Source organism: Haliotis rufescens, unplaced genomic scaffold (assembly GCF_023055435.1).
Source record: "Haliotis rufescens isolate VD_foot unplaced genomic scaffold, xgHalRufe1.0.p SCAF_2, whole genome shotgun sequence".
In the NCBI taxonomy this organism is placed as follows: Eukaryota; Metazoa; Mollusca; class Gastropoda; order Lepetellida; family Haliotidae; genus Haliotis; species Haliotis rufescens.
Window position 1 is genome coordinate 68,465,784 of NW_025963890.1, and position 22,314 is coordinate 68,488,097.

A 22,314-nucleotide genomic window follows, 5' to 3' on the forward strand; every position below is an offset into this window, starting at 1 on the left:
GGCTCCCATCTGTACCATACTGTGAGTCGTGGCATTTCTTTTATGTTTTTTTATCACTGTGGATGTCTGACTTGCAAATCGCAAATATGTAACAGACTATTAACATTTTCTGTATACACTCTTGTTGTATTTAGGTTATGTGTTTTAGATAGACTTCATCGAAACAAAATTTATACTTTGTCTGAAATTTATATTTTCAGTTGGTAAAGTTTCTTTTGGACGTCAGTTTATTTTAGAGATCAAAAGAGTATGTGGAATCCTACTTGTATGGAAACATTGCATTATTACCGAGGTTCATTGTTCTTGATGATCACAAACAGCAATCTGTTCAAAGACGTTCTTCCAACAGTTTTCAAATACACATTTGTTCAGAAACAAAACAAGCCAGGTGTATGTATTTTTCAACAAACAATCGACAAATGGACAGCTACTGATACCACTAAGGCGAAGATATGAGTGTGAAACGTATTTTGTTAATTGAAACATAGAAAACAATCTATTTCCAAAAGTACCATCAGAGTACCATACTAGATATTTCCTAGTGCTTAAGAACGAATAAATCTGTGTGCATGAATCTGTAACCTCCATCTGAACTTTCATTGGAAGAAAGCTAATAAATATACACTTTTTAATTGCTTTTTTGATATCTGAATAACACCTTCTTTGTTTACCGTGCCTTCTTTGGTTTGACGCCAGTGTTTCAAGTCACGTCAGCTATATGTTGGAGGAAAGCCATAATCTGAGATTCGAATCCACGATCAGGCACGATCAGGATCCAGGCACAAGTCAAGGACCAAACTCTACACAGAGAGTTGTTTTACCATACATGCATAGGCAACTGCACCAGTGGTTTCCCTACAAGTCACCAGATGTACCTTGAGTCTTTACATTGAGGTGGGATCGCCTCCGTGGTCTAGCGGTAGAGCGTCCGCCCGGAGAGCGGACGGCCTGGGGTTCGATCCCCGGCCGCGTCATACTTCAAGACGTTTAAAGATGGTACTTATTGTTACCCTGTCTTGCGCTTGGCATTAACGGGATAAAACAAGGACTGGTCGGCTCGGAGTCGGTATACTGTATATACTGAATGGGGTATTCATGATAAACTGCGGCTAGTGTCTCAGTGGGCTTGCACTATAAATCGCCATCAGTCCAGACTATTACAAGCAGCCACACACACACGGACACACACACACACACACACGGACACACACACACACACGGACACACACACACACACACAAACACACACACAAACACACACACACATACAAACACAGACACGTGCATTAGTGTCGCTATATAAGTGCAAATATCTTGCACGCGACGTTAAACCTCATTTCACCTCACCTCACATTGAGGTGGTCAAAGTATGCTTATGTTTTAAAACATATCGGTTATACTACAGGTGAGAGACAAAATGTCGCCGAGAACAAACCAGTATGGATGAGTACAACACGCCAACCTTCACAGCCTGCTGGTAATGCTGTAGATGGAGTGACTACTGCAAGCAGCGAGACGTTCTCAATCCACACCAAGGGTGGTGAATCTACAGCCTGGTGGAAGGTGGATCTACAGACACAAGTACAGTCAGCACAGGTTAAAATCTACTTCAGGACAGACTGTAAGTGTATTATACTCATGTTAAAGCATGATTTATATGCTGCTTTCACTGCACCTTACCAGGATTCTTACTGTGACCGTCGTAAAAGGCGACTATCGGGATCGGGTGATCAGGCTCGCAGACTTGGTTGATGTATGTCATTGATCCCAATTGCGTGGATCGATGTTCATGACATCACTGAATTGTCTGGTCCAGACTTGATTATTTACAGACCGCCGTCATATAGCTGGACTATTGCTGAGTGTGGCGTTAAACAACCAACCAACCAACCGACTGTGACCGTCATAGTATACGTTGATGTTGTTATAATATATACATGAAACTCGCGTGTACAATACACGAAAATGGAAGCATCGCTATAATATACTAACTGAAACAATCCACAGTACTAGTAGATTAACATAAGTTCACCTTAAACCCGAGTGGTGAGCGTATGTCAATATAATAGTACTGAAATGATAATAACCAGTACTTAATTGACTTTTTATTGATTCATATTCTAACTTTGTTTTCATTAAGTACTTCTTTTACGTGAAAAGATAATATGGCCTGATAATTATATTTAACGCTATGTGTATCCTGAAAGCGTCTCAGTTTGTGAAAGAACAAGGGCACCATGAAAATAAGAAGTTTTGATGTTGTTTTATCCGAATGATCTGCACAAGCGTAAATCACAATGGCACTGCCACAGCATTATTTAAAGGCAGGGATATATTTGTACAGCATCTGCAGCCAGTTACTCCATGTTGTGCAAAATATTGTCAAGTCGCTCTATTTGACCACGCAGCTGTTGACATGAAGAAAATTTGACATAAACATAAGCAGTTGTGTAAGTTTGGCTGGGCTTCAGCTTCAGTGGGCTTTCTTAGGTTAAACCCGGGACCAGGTTGTATGAAATATTCATTAACTAATGTTTTCCATTAATCCCTACTAGTTCCATTAATTCTAAATGTTTCATTATTTATGAATTATCAATAGTCATTATCGTATGTCACTGTAAGACTAAAATTTCCATTAAGGTGTAATTAAAGTAAGGTATTGCCATATATTTTCCCACAATTCCGTTCTTGCAAACAAGCACCTTCTTCTTCCTGTCCTGTACCAAGTGATACAAGTTGTAGCAGTTCTCTCGACTCGAAAGTCATAATTGCCGAATGCATCACTTCTGACGTTCGTGTTGTGATGTATTTTATGTATTTTGTAGCATTTCAGTGCAAAACATAAAGTTCTCTGACTGGACCCAGGGATGCATTTTATCAACTCATCAAGTTTGGTTCAATGACAGTATGGTTAATGACCCGTTAATATACGGATGACTGTAAAAGTTTGATACAGCAGCATGTAATGACACATTAATTAATGGAGGTTTAATGACAAGTTAATGTATCGTTAACGTTTGATACAACCGGGTCCAGATACTAATGTTTAACACGTTATTACAACCTAAAACTTAATATCTGAATCAAGAGAGACGAGAAGCAGTGGCAACGTTGAATTGTAAAATGTAAAACGGAACCCGCCACTCGAGAGGATACATAAAGTAAATAGTAACAAAATCGGACATGTTATCATCTGATAATCTCCAAAGCCAATTTCAATAGTGCCGCAGTTCTGTTAACGACTGTAATTGTCGACTTTGTCAAAATATATATTATATCGCCCTCCCCCCCCAGTAAACTGTAAATCTATGTTTGTAGCTTTTGAAGAATTTTAGATAACATGCCAATCGCTGTTGTCATCTTAAACTAAATCCTTGTTAATTCATGATAATCCCCTTGATAATTTGCATTTACATACCAGAATGCCCAGATAAAAACTTATTCTAGAGTATCCGTCGAAACAGATTCCATTGGGCGCTGTGGGCGAGCGATCTAAAATCTAGTAAGCGCCAGGTGCTGATCATGAGGTTGTATCCTGCTAGTGGCCATGTTGTTAAATCATTCAGCCTAGGCTTACATGTCTTTACGGTGTTGTCACCCCTAGTGTACAGTACAGTCACCCCTTGCACTCAAAGGAACCCAATCATCCATTGATAGAGGACCAGATACATACAATAACATGTGCAAAAACGTGTTGTATCACCATGGGCAAGTGACTCAGTTTAAATGTGTCCCAAATATGTGGGGAGGGTGTAAAAACCGTCTGCACCTGAAGGCAGTATGGGTTGCATACTCCCCAGGGAGTTGAGAATGATACCAGGAGCCAGGGATCAGGGAAAACATATACCACAGTTGAGCAGCCATATTCTGGATAAGTGCGGAATGTAAATGTGTAACATGAATTTCGGCGCCAAAGACCAACAACGATGTTCTTTCGTGAACGGAAGTTTACTAGGAAAAGGCTTGATTGATATGGCACTGAATTTACCATTACACTTCTACCTCCCAAACTGACAACGTTGAGTAACGCAGGCGTCACTAAAATGTTCTCCTGGACGACTGCAGACCCCTGCGGGACGATCAGAGCTCTCCAGATGAAACTTGAACTTATCTGTGAACAGTATACCAACCCAGCCTTGTGTTCTGAACCTAAGATGCTATCTACACCAAGCTAGGCGTGCCAGCGGTGATGTGGAATCACGACCTCAAAGACGTGGAGATGTCTTAATGAACATTTATCATGACCCCTTATTAAATTTCATAAAATATTTATTTCTAATGAGCTTTATATGAAGCACTGTTACTTTACCCCGTTAGTATACACATTTAAAAAGGCTCATTACTGTACTGACTGTTTCATTTTGGAAGCCAGGTTTAGAAAACATCACAGTAGATACAAAACAGCTGGTGTGGTGCAATCGACTTATTATATTCATTATGCATATATACACTTGTATATCACGTTGTCGTAAGCCCACGCCGAACTGCCTTATCTATAATGTCGAGAATCAATATATAGATAGATGTCATTTTAGCAAATTTTCCTTTCAGACACGACAAGACGCAATGGAATTCAACTCTACACATCTGTGACAAATTCATCTGAGCCCAAAGAAGGAAGTCTATGTCACACAGTTACTGGACGTCGTGACGGTATATACATCCCTGACGTACTGGATGTGAACTGTCCTGGAACGTGGCGCTACCTGACTGTCTACACTGACACAAGTAATGATGGAGCGGGGGCTGTGCTTGACTTTGCTGAGGTAGAAGTGTGGAGTAAGTATAAACACAAAGACAGATCATGTGCATGTTTATCTGAATTGGTGTGTTCTCATGGCTACGTTGTAGCTCATGGATATATTTATCAATTTCAAAGTCGTGTTGCATGACACAAAGATGAATCAGTTCTTAGTAAACTAGAAATAGTGGTGAAACGTTATGTTTGTATTTATGAAGAAATGTCACGTGTTACAGGAATAACACACACAGTTAATATGAGTAAAATCAGAAAAAAACAATCTCACTGCAACAACATCGGACAACGTAAAGTGAAAATTAGTGAATATTCGGCCAAACCAGGTTTGTATTAGATGCCGCCTTGACAAAGGAGAAAATGCGTATGTTGAAAACTGTGTAATTTAACACTACGTCTTGGATCTTGAACTGTCAATGAAGTGTCAAGTCTAAGTCACATTAAGAATACTTGAAGCTGTTTAGTGCAAGCAATTATGGAGAGTGTCAGCAATGGTGCCGCTATACTGAACAGCAAAAGTTCCTGTGACATTGAATAAGATTTAATGCAAAATTATGTTTTTTACCAAATCTGAAATAATTTCGGCTTTCAACAGATAAAAGAATCCTGTAAGTGTTCAAATGGTTTAATTTGCCATACTAACTTCAGAAAATGCGTGATTTCATAAAAAAACCCATTAACATGCCCAAATGTCAATTTACAAAACAATAGCGTGTGCGTCCACCTCTGGTTGCGATGCAAGCAACACATCTTCGTCTCATGGAATGGACCAGGCGTCGCACAAAGTCCTGTGGGATATCTGTCCAAAGCTGCTTGAGCATGTTTCGAAGTTCCTAGAGTGTCTGTGGAACACGTGGTTGACGTCGAAGGCGCCGATCCTTCTCATGCAACATGTGCTCGATTGGTGAGAGAGCAGGGGAGCGAGCCGGCCAGGGGATGACATTCACATTGTTTTGTTGAAGAGAATCCTGAACAAGTCGAGCAATATGAGGTCGGGCGTTATCATGTCAAAAGGTAATGCTTGGGCCATGACGTCGCAAAAACGGTGGAATAACAGGGCCGATGATCTCGTCGCGGTAGTGCTGTCCATTGAGATTTCCCTCTACCAGTTTCAAACGGGTCCTCTGTCTTGCTGTACTCATACCCCATACCATAACGCTGCCGCCCCCGAACCGATCTTCTTCCATGACACAATGATTGACGTAACGTTCACCTCGACGTCGGTACACTGGAATCCGTCCATCGCTGTGGCTAAGGTGAAAACGAGACTTGTCAGTGAAGAGAACTTGTCCCCACTGCGTAGGCGCTGTCTGCACCACTGTAGACGTGCTTGACGGTGGTTTCCTGTCAAAATGGGACGTCTGGCGGGTCTTCTGGCGACAATCTGTGCACATCTGAGGCGGCGAAGTACGGTTTGTGAAGATATTCGTCGAAGGTCAGGGATGCTTCTTGCAGTCACTGTTGCTGGCTGGAATCGATTTCGTTGGTTTACGTTGTTCGAATCCAGTTGTCTTGGCCTGCCACTCCGAGGATGGTCACTGACTGCATTCGTCTGTTGACAACATTGCCATAAACACCAAATGGTGTTTCTGTGGACGTTAAATTGTCTTGCAGCATCACGTTGACTCGATCCTGCTTCAAGCATACCAATGGCTCGCAGACGCTCATTTTCGGACAGGCGTGACATTTCGTAATGTTGAATAATTGCGTAATTTTGTTGTTTTTCTGAGTGGTTGTTGTCAGCACGATGCTAAACAATGCATATGGAATCCCGTTAACACACATGTTTTTGTACCCATTCTTGGATAGTGAAATGCATGGGGCTTGCATAAAAGTCAACCTTTGCATGGAATGCATGCTTTTCTGTAGCAGTTGCGTTTTTGTGACTTGATTCCATACATGTACTACAATATTGAAAACCAAAATTTACTTGTTTGAAAAAACACACTAAATATTAGTGTCACAAGAACCTTTGTTGTTGAATACATTACACGACATCATGAACAAGCATGGGGTTCACGGGTAACTATTTTGACCATTTGGCAATAAAGGAAGGCTATTGCAGTTCACTACCGCCATCCCCTAATGTGTCATACACAAATATGTCCGCTTACCAATTACTAATCGCCAGAATAATCCTAGCAGACATGTTTCATGTGGCTACATGTCAAGAAGGGTTCACTGCACCCCAAAAAATTGAAGGAGTAGACACATTAGACCCATCATGAAGGTGATATTCTAGATAATCAGTGTGACACTTAATACGCATATAGCAAACACTCATAACTGAGATATTGGTTTGTTGTTACTTGTTTGATTGGTATGAATTGAATTTTATACGTGTTCTTGACTAATAATTTTCTATTTGATTAAGAGACTCATGTCTTATGTTAAAGTGTTGCTCTCTCATTCCATTTGTGAGTATTGTTTCTGTACACTGGGGGGGGGGGGGGGGGGGGGGGGGGGGGGGGTCATTCATTCTTCCTATCATATTCAGTCCTTTTTCGTTTTTAAGCCCTGGACCTTCATTTTGATAAAATGTAAAAGGCCATAAGCCCAGGGCGTGCGTTCCTAGTATCGTTCTAAAGTATTCCTCTCATTAAATCTGAATTTATCCGTCGTATGAAACTTCAATGGAGCAATGGAGCAAACATGTAATGGATCGTCATAACGAATACTTCAGAAACACAATTTGAAGCATTATATATTCAAATGCAGTTTACTTCAGCAGTAATGAAATAACACTTATACACGATAAAACATGCTTTTATTCTAAAATCTTATTTTCACATATATACGTAGAATGGGTTAAGTCGAGTAAACCTACAGGCGGATGCGAAAACGACGTACATACAGCTATATTTGTTAGAACGGTTCGCCAGAACGGAGGCAGAATAATAACGTTCAAGAGTTCAAGATACATACTCACAATCTTAACAGTACGCAAACATTAATCTGACTGTCATGACGAATCGGGAATGATATTACGATAAATGTCAATGTGAAAAAGAGTATTTGTGTGTCAGTTTTGTTAAATATATGTTTATTATCGATAATCAATAATTAAAGACAGGTCCAGCTTTTCTCAAACGAAGTGGGGAGGCCAGTTTTCACTGGTTGTGTATTTCAAAAGGGTTGCGGTTGGGGTTGGGGGTTGTGTAATCCCCTGAATCCAACCTCTGGTACCACCACGATGACGATTATTTGTCGTTTTCTGTCCAAATCTGGAATATGTTATCGTCTGACAAACAACTGATTTAGGTTAGATAAGTGTGAATTTGGTGTAGTCTTCGAGAAAAATTACAATGTGACGGGTATTTTTCGTGTGATATTGTCAGTTTTAGTTCGTTTATCTTTTGTAAAATGAATTTATTTCATTCGTCGTGTGTGTCTTCCTCTGATATATGGTCATACATGTTATAATGATTGATTTATTTTTACAAGACAGGTACAGTCACTGTGCATGTAATAAGCTTAATGCTTAAGCTTCCCACTAATATCCCTCTATTGTTCAGTGATGTCCATACTATTATAACTGTTTGCACGGCAGTATTAACTGAACCATCCATCATTAGAAAAAATACAATTTTCATACAAAGCATTCATTTCCATAGAAAAGAAATTGAGCTCAAATAGCCCAATGCTACTTGTTTGGCATAAGGACAACATAATTAACAATGTTTTGACAATGCTCAGCGTCAATCTACACCTGGCACATTTTACGCAAGAATAATTGTCTCACGAATTATTTGTTATTGATAGACATCAATTATATATATTCAGTTAAATACTGCTTATAATGTAGATTCTAGAAACATAAATCAATTTTTTTTTGAGTTTGCATGAATATCATAAAACTACTTTTCACGTCTATGCTCATAATTCACTCTATTCCACCATGCGGTTGGTGTCACATGAAATGTTCTTCATGAATACTTTAAATCATAAAATTTATGCAATAATGAGTCAACACATTTATGCGAGTGTCGACCCCTGGCCTCATATGCTTCATAAAATGTATGAGAGTGGTCCTGCACAAAGCACCCAGACTGTAGACACAGAATTCCATAATGTTGTATTTCTAACATTGGCATTGTTAATGCAATTCTTTATTCTTCAGGATATTACAACAAACAAAAAATATGTTTAGTTGTGGTATTAAATTGGTATTGTTTTGCAATTGTTACAGAGACTTGATTAATACAATGTGTTGTCCCTAAGCTTTAAAGTAAGCATATAACATACTTATCTACCAGAAATAGTGCACTCCAAAGGATAAACATATATTATGACTCTTTTGTACGTCGAAGTCAACGATATTTGTATATGCTACATGATTGGTTGGACACGGATACGTCATTATAAGGCAATGAGAAATTGACACATATGTTCTGTTACATGACCATACACTGACATTATATCTCATGTTTAGCAGTTACAAAAGTGACGAAACTCTTCCATAATCATAAGAAATCCCTGCCCAAAGTCGATTTTTTTCAAACGTTACCGCTCATCTTTCAATATATATTTAAACAAGGTTGGGTTAATCACAAACATATTTGGATATGCACAACAGTTATAATTATTTATCCTTAATTTGATGATTTGATCATTTCTAAATAAAAAAACTTGATAATTTCATTGAACTTTTTGCAGCTACACAATGTTGACACATCCCATATGTGAAAGGACATTTATACATGTCAGCACATTTTGATGTACAATGAATCATAATTAATTCTCAGAAAATTGTGTAAAAGATGACAATCATTTAAATGTAGTAAACGCTATTATTAATACATTGTATCTTTACGGAAGAGTGCCGGATGTGTATATAAGTATATAAAACCTATAATTATAAATGTACAGGTGGACATATACGTATGGACATTTAGATGAATATAGATGTAAGTCTTTCTATAAACTAATCGTATATGATTGTAGGACGTGCATAGGGAAAATTGTGAAAATGTGTGAGTAATCTGGTTAATACCACGTTTAGCAATATTCAGCCATATTACGATTTGGGTTTCACGACATACATGACGGGCCATGAAATCAAGACTAGAAATGGACCTGGCCTTCTGGTGTGATGTAATCACTAGTCTATATCCCATAGACAAAGAGTGAAAAGCACGGTTATAGATCACGAGAACAAACGGATGTATACATGTGGACATATGAATGGAAATGGTCGCATAACAAACTAAATGCAGTTAGTTATTTGTTGCAAATATCTACGCCGACATGAACATAAAACCTATCCACCAGTGGTGAAGAACAAAGTTGAGAAGATGTTGAAACTGATGTTCAGCCAGCCGCTAGATTAACATAGACACTCGGAATATTCATAAAAATAATTGTCTTTTGATATAAACTAGTGTCCAAAAGAAACGATACCACCTGTTTGCAACGACATAAAAGAAAAACTAAACAATGCAGAAGTTTAGGATTGGTGTTATGCTTTTGAGAAATCCTTTCACAACATCTGTACAAAAATTTCATTTCAATAAAATCTGTACAACCAATATGACAAGCCTTTAAAGATGGGTGGGGTCGAAAAATGAACATTTCGTTAGAGCACTGATCACAGAAACAACGGGAAATGTCACACCACACGTCTCAAAGTCAAGTCAGTAGCGGGCATGTCCACCGTGAGCATCAATACATGCCAGAACACGCCTACGGACGTTAGGAGTGATGCGTTGCCATTCCTCGAGGAGACATCGTTCCAAGTCCTGGACGTTGACTGGAGGCACACGGCGACGTCGGATTTGCCGATCGAGGTGGTCCCATAAGTGCTCGATGGGATTCATGTCCGGTGAACATGCGGGCCATGGCAAAAGCTGTACGTTGGCGTTGGCAAGGAAGTTCTGTGTCAATCTTGCTGTGTGTGGCCTTGCATTGTCATGTTGGAAAAGGAGTCCACGAGGCTGTTGCTGAATAAAGGGCACCACAACAGGCCGTAGGATGTCATCAAGATAACGCTGTGCATTCAGGTTTCCACGAATTACGACAAGCATCGTTTTGACGTCACCACATATGCCACCCCAAACCATTAACCCTCCACCTCCAAACGGCCGGACCTGTTGGATACAGTTAGGCGCCAAACGTTCACCAAATCGTCGGTATACAAGCTGCCGTCCATCGTTTCTGAAGATGAGGAGTCTGCTCTCATCAGAGAACATAACACGTGCCCAGTCCCGCCGTTGCCAACGTCGAACTCGCCTGGCCCAGATCAGTCTGTTGTTCCGGTGTCGAGGCGTCAGGAGCGGTCCGCGGTAGGGATGACGTGGCCGGATACCATACTGCCGTAGTCTCCTGTAGACGGTCTGTCGACTGATCCTGTGTCCCAGTGCTGTAGCCGCCGTGGACGTTGCTGTTACGGTGCGGTTCTTCAGGTGTAATACCCGGATGTAACGATCTTCACGGGGCGTGGTTACTCGTGGTCTTCCACTCGTGGGCCTGTCTGACGTCTGACCTGTCTGACGTAACCGCTGCATCAACCTGGTGATAGTGATGCGTGCGCAGCCCAACCTTCTGGCGACGTCGACGTGTGACGCTCCTTGTTGGACCATTCCAACGGCTCTCTCTCTCTCGATGGCTGTCAAACGTGGCATATCTTGTGTTCTTTTTGTTGCTGTGATATCAACGTGTCTGATCAGCCGTTTTATACAGTTTTTCTGCACGTGCAGAACATGCTAGTGAGGGAAATGTCACTTTCACGAAATTTACGTTTTTTCCCGGAAGTGATCACGTGTTCCCGGTATTTTTTATCGACTATGCTGTGTTTGGGATGTGCAATACGAATTGGCATGTTTTCATACTTGACAATTCACTTAGTAAAAAACAATTTTGAAAATAAGTTGGTATGGTTTCTTTTGGACACTAGTTTATGATCGAAAGGGATATAGAGAGTTTGTCTATTCACATGGGATGTTTTGGAAAGTTGTATTTCACGGTTAGACAAACGCTTAGTCTTTGAAAATATATTTATCGATAAAATTGATCGACTATATTTAAATTGAAAAGGAGCCCCAGGACGATGTAATTTCAGCCTGAACCTGAAGAAAATCTAGGCTTGCTTCATTTTGGGTTATAACATTACAGTAAGGGATGGGCGGAGGGGAACTGAATATGGTTCAGACAAACTACTTAACGGTCTGTATGATAAACTAGCAAGCCGAGGGCTGCTTGCCGTCGTGATCTTTAGAGCTAATCAAATTGAGCCATCTGAAACAACGACTGGACACAAGTTGCACCAATCAGATACCAGTCACTATTTGTCTCTACCAACTTAAAATAAAAGGAAACATGTCAGAGGTGTATATTATTAAACCTGCAAACTTACTATTTAGATACGTTTTAACTTTTAAAATTATCAATGTATCTCGTGTACAAAAATGTATAAGTCATATATGCGATGCTGGTGCAGTGTCGCAAGGACCATAGAGAATAAAAATTAAAAAAAGGAACCAACTCAGTCTAGATTTTTCTGGGCCTCATTGGATTATAGCTTGTATATACGTTTTTTAACTACGAAAATGTTATTTCTGGGACTAAATGTTAGTCTACAGACACCAGTACTGCCTCTGGCGCAGCTATTTATGGCTCATTGACCGATGTGAATATATCGATGACAAATACAGATATCATGCTTTTCGTCCATTGCATGCTACATTATCGCGTTTTCATTATGATCAAATTGACTAGTATGTACATTACTTTAATGAACATGTACATGATCACACACTTAGTATTATCAAATAATATAGACTATATATTGTGCGATAAATTGAACTTTATCAGCGGTGACATGTGATATCAATTTTCCATCGATATCTTTCTTGGTTGGTCTATTCAAGTTTTACAAAAGCAATTTTACATAATTCACCGAATCATGCAGATTGAATTTATACATGTACATACAAATTGTATATTTTTACTAATATTCCAAGAGAAGCTGTATATTTGCCATCAATTACTTGTCGGATTGCGTTTTGTTCCGCTGCTATTATTTTAACGGAGAAACATTCATAATGAACAACACAGGAAAACGAATCATACCATACAAAGTTCAGTTTGGCCCTTCGACTGGAGCTATTGCCCATAACGCAGCTGGCTCTTCGTTATGTCTCTACCATGGCCATTGAATGTCTAAAGTGAAAAAAGACAAAACAGTGAGGGGGGCTTATCTCACCGTTCAGCTGGTTAATGTATATTTGCTGCCGAATAATCGAAACAGTCAGTGAATTGGTTTTAAAGAAATATGTATATGGTCTATATTTGAAATGGTTACAGTTTGAAATAAGATGTGAGTGTTGTTTAACGCCGTACTCGGCAATGTTCCAGATATTTGATGGCGGTCTGCATATAAAAACTGAGCCCGGATCAAACGATCAAATGATTGGTATGAGCAACGATTATCGCCGTCGGGGTACGTTGACACGCCAACAACCATTCAATCTATTCAATGGACTCTCCCTTCCGATATACCACGTTGCGTATTGACAATCTGACAATGGAAAACAATTAAATAAGGTTTGCAGGATGTTTGGATGCCATATGTGCGTGCATAAGTGCGTGTGGAACTGCCGGAGTGCTTAATACTTTAAGCATGACGCGTCCGCACTTAACGTGTCCACGCAAGTGTCTGTGTGCTTAAGTCGTCACATGTTTTGGTATGACGCGGCCGGGGGTCGCACCACCAACATGCGTGAGTAAGTGGGTACGCGCCTGCGTGCGTACGTAAATACCTGATGGCATAAGTACGCGCGTAACATGTTGATATCGAGCGTCCGAAGATCGAACTACCGACCCGCGTGTGCATGACCTTTTGGTATGGAATCAAACCACGTAATTGCTTTTGTACGTGCCTTCTTGCGTAAGTGTCTGCGTAAAATCGTAAGGCATGACGCGTCCGGAAATCGAACCGCCGACCCGCGAGCGTAATTGTCTTTGTGCGTAAGTGCATGCGTGAGTAAGTGCCTGCATTCGTAAGTATGTAACGTACGTCATTTGGTATGGCGCGTCCTGGAATCGAACCACTGAAACACTGTTTTGTTTGTATATTTTACACTTATAACTGATGAATCACTGAACAAAAAAGTAACGTTGGACTTGATTGTAATCAAATTACATCTATTTGTCATGATGATGTAAACTATGACTTAATATTTCACAACATGTAGTGCTTTGTGAGTTGATATCAACAGAAATCAATCCCTGAAACATCCGTAGAACGACCTGGAACGCTACTGTGGAAGTGGTATCACTCCTGAAAGACACATTATCAAAACCGTGTGTGGCCAACGTTAGCATCAATCACAGCTCTGCATCGGCGTCTCATGGACGTCACTAATGCCTTTATTTCTTGTGGAATGTTATTCCATTCTGCAAGGAAGGCAGTTTCAAGTTCCCGGATGTTCTGAGGCTGATTCTAGTATCCCACAAAGGTTCAATTTGATTCATTTCCGGACGTTTGGTTAGCCAAGACATAACATCAACATGGTTAGCCTGCAGGAAGTCCCGTGTGATGCATGCCGTGTGACTTTATCATGCTGAAACGTCACGTCGGCTTTGGCATTTGCGTTGGCGTTAAGGTAAGGGAAAAAATGCTGAGCAAGAATCTCGTCACTGTAGCGCATCGCATTTAGATTTCCACGTATGACAACAAGGGCAGTGCGATATCCGTGTCCAATTCCAGCCCAGACCATTACAGATCAAGCTCATCCAAAACGATCTCTCTCCGTCTGTAAACCCGAGGTCGACCGTAACCTCTGGAGAGTGATGAACGGGATTCAACACTAAAGAATACTCGCTGCAATTCACGTCGAGTCCAACGCAGATGTGCAAGACGTTGACGTCGATGACGTTGGGTAAGAATTGGCCCAACGTATGGCCTCCTGGCTCTCCGACCATGCTGTCGCAACTGATAGTGAACAATTAGAGCTCTGATTCTGTTGGTATGAGTTTCATTCTTGAGTGGTCAGTAACAGTTGCTGGGAGATAATTGTTTAAATGTTGACAAACACTCAAAAACACCATATAAAATCCTCTCTGCTTGCAAGGAAGCATCTTTTGACCATGATAGAGATTTAGTAAACGTTAATCCCAAGTATTCATACAAACGGCTGTCAATCATACTCCCATTTCACATGCTAAGATAGAATTCCTGGTATCAGAAAATTAAGATAACATCGTCTGCAATAACAGTAAAAACAACTGTGCAGGATACTTGGTCCACGGGAGGCCTCTGCTTCGATTGCTAATTAAATTTATAAACAAGTGAACAATAGCGGACTTTAGACACTCAAAGCATGGGAAGTAGGATCACTAGCATTAACAATACGCATAGTTTTCTTCTATTTTATGATAGGTAACGTTGGACAACTGCTTGTAAAATAAGAATATTGTCAAAAGTGCTATAACCTTATATACCACAACCTATGATCATTAACCTATTATTAAGTATTGCTGTATGTACCTTACTAAAACACTTTAATCCTTCTGTAACTGTTCTGGGACTGAGTATCACTCCTTTTATGCAATTGAATAATAATGCTCGTACATCATAACGCTGATTTATTACATTTCATTTCCCCAATGGCTTTAAATATTTCCTCCTTGGTATTTGGAATGTCAAAGTGATCTACGCTCAGTTGTTCAGCAATATTGTCACTTACATAGTCTACATCTACTGCAGTGCGGGCGTTAAAATAGGAGAACTTCGACATCCAACAAACCCTCTTGGAGTAATGTAATTCCGTACTTTGATTCATAGTGACTTCCTCTCTGGTCATACCAATTAGACCCTTCTGGATGAACATTAACAGAGACAATTAGTTTAGCTTTGTCAGAATTATATAAAATCTCTTCAAGTAGTATAAATATTGCATTCTAACCAAGATGTAAATACTTATAATATTCTTTAAATGACTTCCGGGTTGGAACCGTTATCCCGCCAGACAAACAACCATAATTGGCTATTCTTGTTGCTAAATGTAGATTCAAGGTCAAATTCCCCAAGTCTCAGACATACCGACGAAATCAAAGATATGAAAATTTGAACTAAAGTCATTGTCAGTCAATTTGGTAAGCAATCCACTCACGTTAAAAAATATAAACGTTGATGTGAGATTGTGTTCCCTGACAACCACGGGCTCGACCACACCGTTATGTCTGACCTTGTTGCTTTCTTCGATGGTTCTGTTCGTTGCTTGTCCAGGATTGCCACGATCATTATGGGACCTACATGTAGTATCTGGCTGGTAATTGTTGTCTTTGATTATGAGATTCCCGTTGTAAAAGTATCTATATTTGTTATCTTGAGTTGTCTCAAAGGATAGCGCTGTTTGAATGTGAGGACATCAGAGATCATCGGTCGAGGTGTTCGTTTTTTCTTATTACGATTTCTGGTTGCTGTGGCTGTCCGTGGTAAATCGTACGTCGTGTGCTTTAACTTTTCATGTTCAAAATATTATAACAATTCCTTTGCATTCTGTTATTCTTTCAGTCACATTCTCAAGAAGACTGTATTTAACCACATTATTCTTCCTACCAAATCGTTCCTGTTTTCAATTCTGTTCTCTTCTGGCCTGTACTCAAAAACTGTTTCGTCACCTGGTCTTTCGTCCAGTTTTCCAAGTCTTGATACAACATCATCTAAACCCCATAATGCCAACATTTGATTATAGGTCTTCTGTATCTGACCTGATTGCCTTCAAAGAGTCTTTGATACTCATGGTCCCAGTTCTCAATTCCATGACGTTTAATTTCATTTCATTTCTTCAAGCAACTCTCCCTGCCGCGTAAACTTTTCAGAGGTTTGACCAACAGGACCAGGAGTAGTTTCAACATTGCCACACTTGGCTATGAGCGTACCACAGATACATTTTCGGAAATCACGTAACCAATTACCAATGTCAAAGAACATACATTTAAAAACCTAAACCTACTTGGCATTACACCTTTTCTACAATATTCTAATACCACATATGGTCTCTTTTATGCATGATCATGAAGTGGTTACTGTTATCATTTATGGTCTGAATATTGATGGAAACATACATATTATTTGGGGTATGAGGAAATGAGAAGTTATATTCCAGTGTTCCTCAACACATTATTGCTTCAGAACAACAGGGAAAACTGCAACCTGAAACAGAGAGTGTGATCAACTTTTATTTGACTGAGCCAATAAAATGAAGGCGCTTGATTGAATTTTGACATTTATTCCAGTTTGCAACAATGGGAGTAATTGAAAAAAGCTGGAACTCCCAACACTGATTCACCGCCATTAACAGTTCACTGTGCCAGAGCCCAGTGGCCGAGGGTTCGATTCCTAGATTCATCCTTATCATGGTTATTGCTATATGTTACTGTGACGTCCTTTCAAAGTGACGTACACCAAACTCACTCACTCGGATATACAGCAGGTTAACGTCACTGATCATTAAATACATTCATAGAAAACTGACTTTTTGCAAATAGTTATGGGGACTTACAGTACCTATGTGTCCTGCATGACTCCCCAGCAGCATTTATGTCAAAACTTTGGCTACCAGTAGCTGTACCGTATACTAGCCAATATTAAAAAAGACAATACAATCTAAGTTCTAAAACTCAAGTCAATATTACTTACCTTGATCGAGAATGGATTTACGTGTTACTATCAAGAAACACAAATTTTACGCTACTTTAACCACCCGAGTGGCACCACCATCAATAATCCCAGTTGATGATAATATGTAACTTATTTAAAATGCATATCATCTATTCAAAATTTATCTATTAGTTCTACTTCTCTTAAAAAAACAAGAATTAAAGGAGAACTGACATTATTAAAAAGATCCTTTAAAGACGATGAATGATAATGTTTATCCCTTGTGGGAGAAAAATTTACACAGTCAAGCAAAACATGCTTGACTGTTATTCTCTCATCACAAGGGATGCAGAATGGAGGATCTTCAGCTTTTAACAAATATTCGAGTGCATAACGAGAATGGCCAATACCACATTGTTGCATAATGACCTCTTCAAATCTGGACTGACAACCCAAGTAAGTGTAACTGATGGTTTGTTTTATTGCTCGTAGCTTATTTACACCTACTTGGGTGTCCCACTTCTTTTGCATTTGATCTCGGATGTAACATCTAATAACAGGTTTAATATCACTGTATGTGATAAGAAGTGGTGTCACAGATTTGTTGAGTGCTGCCTTTGCAGCAGCATCACCCATTGTGTTACCCACTATGCCGAGATTGCGTGGCAACAAACAGAAGACAATGTCGTATTGGCCAGTGGCAAGATCATTGTACATTTGCAATATATCCAAGATGAATGGATGACCCGAAGACATGTTTTTAATTGCCTGAAGACAGGACAGTGAATCAGAAAATATTATAAATTGTTTGTGGATGGACTGCTGTTGAATGTATTCCAAAGCTGTGAGTATTGACTTAGATTCGGCTGGGAATATAGAACTGTTGTCTGGTAATCGGGAAGATATAGTTTTTGATCCAATGACAGTGGTACTCGACACACTCTCACCATCCTTGGATATGTCAGTGAAAATAGAACGATGAGAGTCATATTTGCTCCTTAACTGTATGTAATCCTGTTGATATTGTAAGTCCTTAGTTTCTGATTTTTTGTTATTAGCAAAAGTTAGGTCCACTGTCGGTCGAACCAACTGCCATGGTGGAGTTGATAAAAGTATGTATGGAGATACAGTATCCAGTTCTATACTGGCAACTGTATTATGGGATTTCATCCGAATGCCAAGAGGTGGAATATGTTTGGGTTTCTTCTGAAACAGTTCTTCATATTGTGGATGAAAAACTGTATCATAAGCAGGATTTGATAGATTTGAACGTAGTTTTGTAATATACTGAAGAGACAATTTAATGCGGCGATGGTGAAGAGAAGGCTCCTCAGCTTCGACATAAAGGCTATCAATTGGAGATGTCCTAAATGCGCCAAGACAGAGTCTCAGGCCTTTATGGTGAACGGTATCTATTTTTCCAGATTACTCTTACAAGCTCTACCATATACAATCGAGACATAATCTAATTTTGAGCGAATAAGTGATCTGTATAAGTGGAGGAAGATTGTCTGTTCCCCTCCCCACTTAGAATTTGATACGACTTTCAATAAATCTAAAGCCTTCAGGCATTTATTGTTATGCGACAAATAGGTCAAATGATGGTAAAAAACAAGTCCCAAAAAGTTGGCCTCCTCAACAACCTTAATTGGGAGTACCGTCAAGAAACAATTCAGGATCTTTATGGGGGTTAGAACTTCGACAAAAATGAATACAATTTGTCTTTGATTTTGAAAATTTGAAACCATTTTTTTTCACACCAATTTTGAATTTTATTTAGCTGCAATTGTCTTTCAATAGTGCGCATATTTTTGCCACGACACGAAATGTTAAAATCATCAACAAATAATGACCCATCAACTGAGTCATTAATACAGTTGCCAAACTGTTAATCTTAATACTAAACAAAGTGACCTACAATATACTGCCCTGTGGTAGACCCTGATCCTTAATATAATGATCAGACAGGGTAGAGCCTGTCAGTTAAAAACTGATATACAAATTGAGGCAAACGGCCTCTCAAACCAAAATCATGTAAATCATTTAAAATACCATGTTTCCATGTGGTATCATATGCCTTTTCCAAGTCCAAAAAGATTGATACCGCATGCTGTTTATTTACAATGGCATTTTTTATAAATCAATCCAAACGTACTAAATGATTGATAGTACTAATGGTTCTGTTTTTCCGGAAACCGAATTGAATGTTAGTGATTGAATTGTTTGTTTCCAAGTACCAAACCAATCTATTGTTTACCATACGTTCCATGGATTTACAGACACAGCTAGTTAATGATATAGGTCAATAATTTGAAGGACCTGAATGATCCCGGCCAGGCTGTGGTATAGTGATGACAATGGCATTACGCCAAGAGGATGGAAAATTCCCTGAAGTCCAAATCTGATAAAAAAAATGTCTAAGAGTGTCTCAAGACATGACTGAGGCAAATGCTTCAGGAGCTGATAGTGTATATTGTCATCTCCTGTCGCAGTATATAAGCTTGGCCAAGGGCAGTATTTAGCTCATGGAGTGAAAACACTTCATTATAATCTTCACCATTGTCTGAGGTAAAATTAAATCACTGTCAAGGTCAAAAGTGATAACTCAAGATCAAGGCAACAGTGAAGTTCATTCATAAAGTATTTTTTCCATTATCACTAAAATGCCTATTTCTGGAGATATTTGTGAAGTATTATGCATGCAGTATTATATGTTATGTTATTTGAATACTCATGTATGAGCAGTGGTAACAAATCACAGTCACCTAATATCAATGAGTATCATAAGCCATGTTTTCATTTTTGCATATAATTCTATCTAGGGCCTTCATAAGTGGTAAAAGTGATATGAAGCCCTTTACAATTGTTTTTGAAATACATGTAGTCGCAGCTGATATTGAAGGTCAAATTGACTTTCAATGTCTTTCAGTAAAAATGTTCACAGTCACCCTCAGAATGAAGCATATTGTGTTTCAAACTTAATGAAGTAATGGTATGTCTAGATATAACAAGTACTTGTACCGTTACAAATAATACTATTATCATCTAACCAGGACCAAAGGCCCAAGTGAGCACACAGTCGATGACTTTATACTTTCACTCAGAACAAACTGCAAGTCCGAAGACGAAATTTATGGATATCATCATACATGTATTAGAACTGATGTTTGTTCATTAAACAACTTAACATGTTAAAGGAATTATAGATGAAAAGGAAAAATTGTCTTCTCCTAAAGTACATGCCCATAGATCTTAACTTTAAGGGGATATTTACAACAAAAATAACACAGAATATTACTACAGCTATCTGATATGCCCAGGCTAGCATTATTTACTAGAATTACACCTCGAAAAATCGCATCTGGATACCTGCCGGATACCTTCCGGATACCTTCAGGAATATGAAATTTTAGTAAGTTTCAAATATATTTTTAGGTGTTTCACACTTAATTGGACAAAATGCACCACCCAAATTGTGACATATTTTTTGAAACGCAGAATGAGGTATCCGTTGGGGTATCCGGTGCCGGATTCTTTGACACTCAGATTGAGGTATTCGGTGCCGAATACCCGGATTCCAGGATACATGCTTTCCAGTGAGGTGTCCAATGCCGGATACCACGGAAGGAATCCGGATACCGGAAACTGTATTTTGTTTGCTGTGTTATTTTTAGACACATTTATAACTAAATTTAATATACAAAAGACTTTATTTGGAGTTAATTTCGTCTTATGTCATGATCACAACATGTCAAACAATAAACATAAATATGAGGCATATCTCATGAAACTATATTCGTCCGATTCATATTTTGAAAACAATTGTCAAGATTTTCATCATTGCAAAACATCTAGACCTACCAATGACGTAATTTAAAGCATATATTCCAATAATCTTTCAAACATTTGGATATAGATGGACATGTGGACAGCTTACGGCACATTTTCGACAGAACAATGCAACAGAATCTAGAAACCCCAAAGCATTCTTGTACAATCAAAAGCAATCTAAACTATTTTGTAATATTCTTAGAAAATAGTTCATTGAGTGTTTGTTATGGCGATAGCTTTCCGCTTTTGTTACCAGAAATGAAAGTTTACAGATTAAGGGCATACATCATTGATGAGTAATTCATAAGGCTTGTCAACACCACGTCTTGAATGTCAGAGTCACTAATGCGTATCTATCTTAAGTTAGTCAGAAGCATAGTGTTTTTGACCCGCTGCGATAGACAGGTATTTTCTTAACCTGGGAAAAGAAGTCTTAATATTTAAAAAAAATCCTTTTCTCATTCAGTTTACAAGAGCTATGTAATGATTAAAAAGGCATGGTAAGCCCCGCTATTTTAAGCATTTGTTCTTGAAAGGTGAGAAACCCTAGGATTGACTTCTTATCTTATTTTTTAATTGCGAACCAATTGTGCACCATTGCGGTGAGATGGCTGTCATCAAATTTGTTGACTGAATATATTTAAGGAGGGATGCGCGCGTACAAAGCGAGGGCATTTTTATTAAACAATGGTGATGTGTCTGCTTCCAGTTTTGTATGCAAATAACAAGCTGGCAGATAATCGTGAATAGGACTAACATTATGATTTGACTATTTATATTTCTAGCATGTGGCTCTGGCTATTATGGAACCAACTGTGACCAACGCTGTAATACCCGTAACTGCAAATTCAGCTCGAACTGTGATGTGGTACAAGGGCAGTGTGTTGGTGGTTGTGCGGCTGGATATCAAGGAACAGACTGTACTCAATTGCAAGGTAATAGTCAAAACACCATGTTACTAACTACGAGTCATACGATTCTTGCGCTCTTGCATTATCTTGCTGGAAGGTGTGCATATCCTGCCAATATGTTATTCCTGTAGTAAAGGGTATTAACTCTTGAGCTCTGTTCGATGGTTATGACTGATGCCGCTCCACACCATGACGGCCCCCCCGCCCCCAAT

The 22,314-nt window shown here is 39.1% G+C and overlaps 1 protein-coding gene across 1 annotated transcript in view; it reads left to right on the top strand.

Moving 5' to 3' along the window:
- The window catches only part of LOC124113974, a 75,375-nt gene that overhangs the window by 21,492 nt on the left and 31,569 nt on the right, over positions 1-22,314 (top strand). Inside the window, exons 2-4 of the mRNA XM_048400469.1 lie at positions 1,406-1,621; positions 4,552-4,779; positions 21,977-22,126. Of these exons, the coding sequence (XP_048256426.1) occupies positions 1,406-1,621; positions 4,552-4,779; positions 21,977-22,126 (594 nt within the window). The remainder of the gene's footprint in view (positions 1-1,405; positions 1,622-4,551; positions 4,780-21,976; positions 22,127-22,314) is intronic.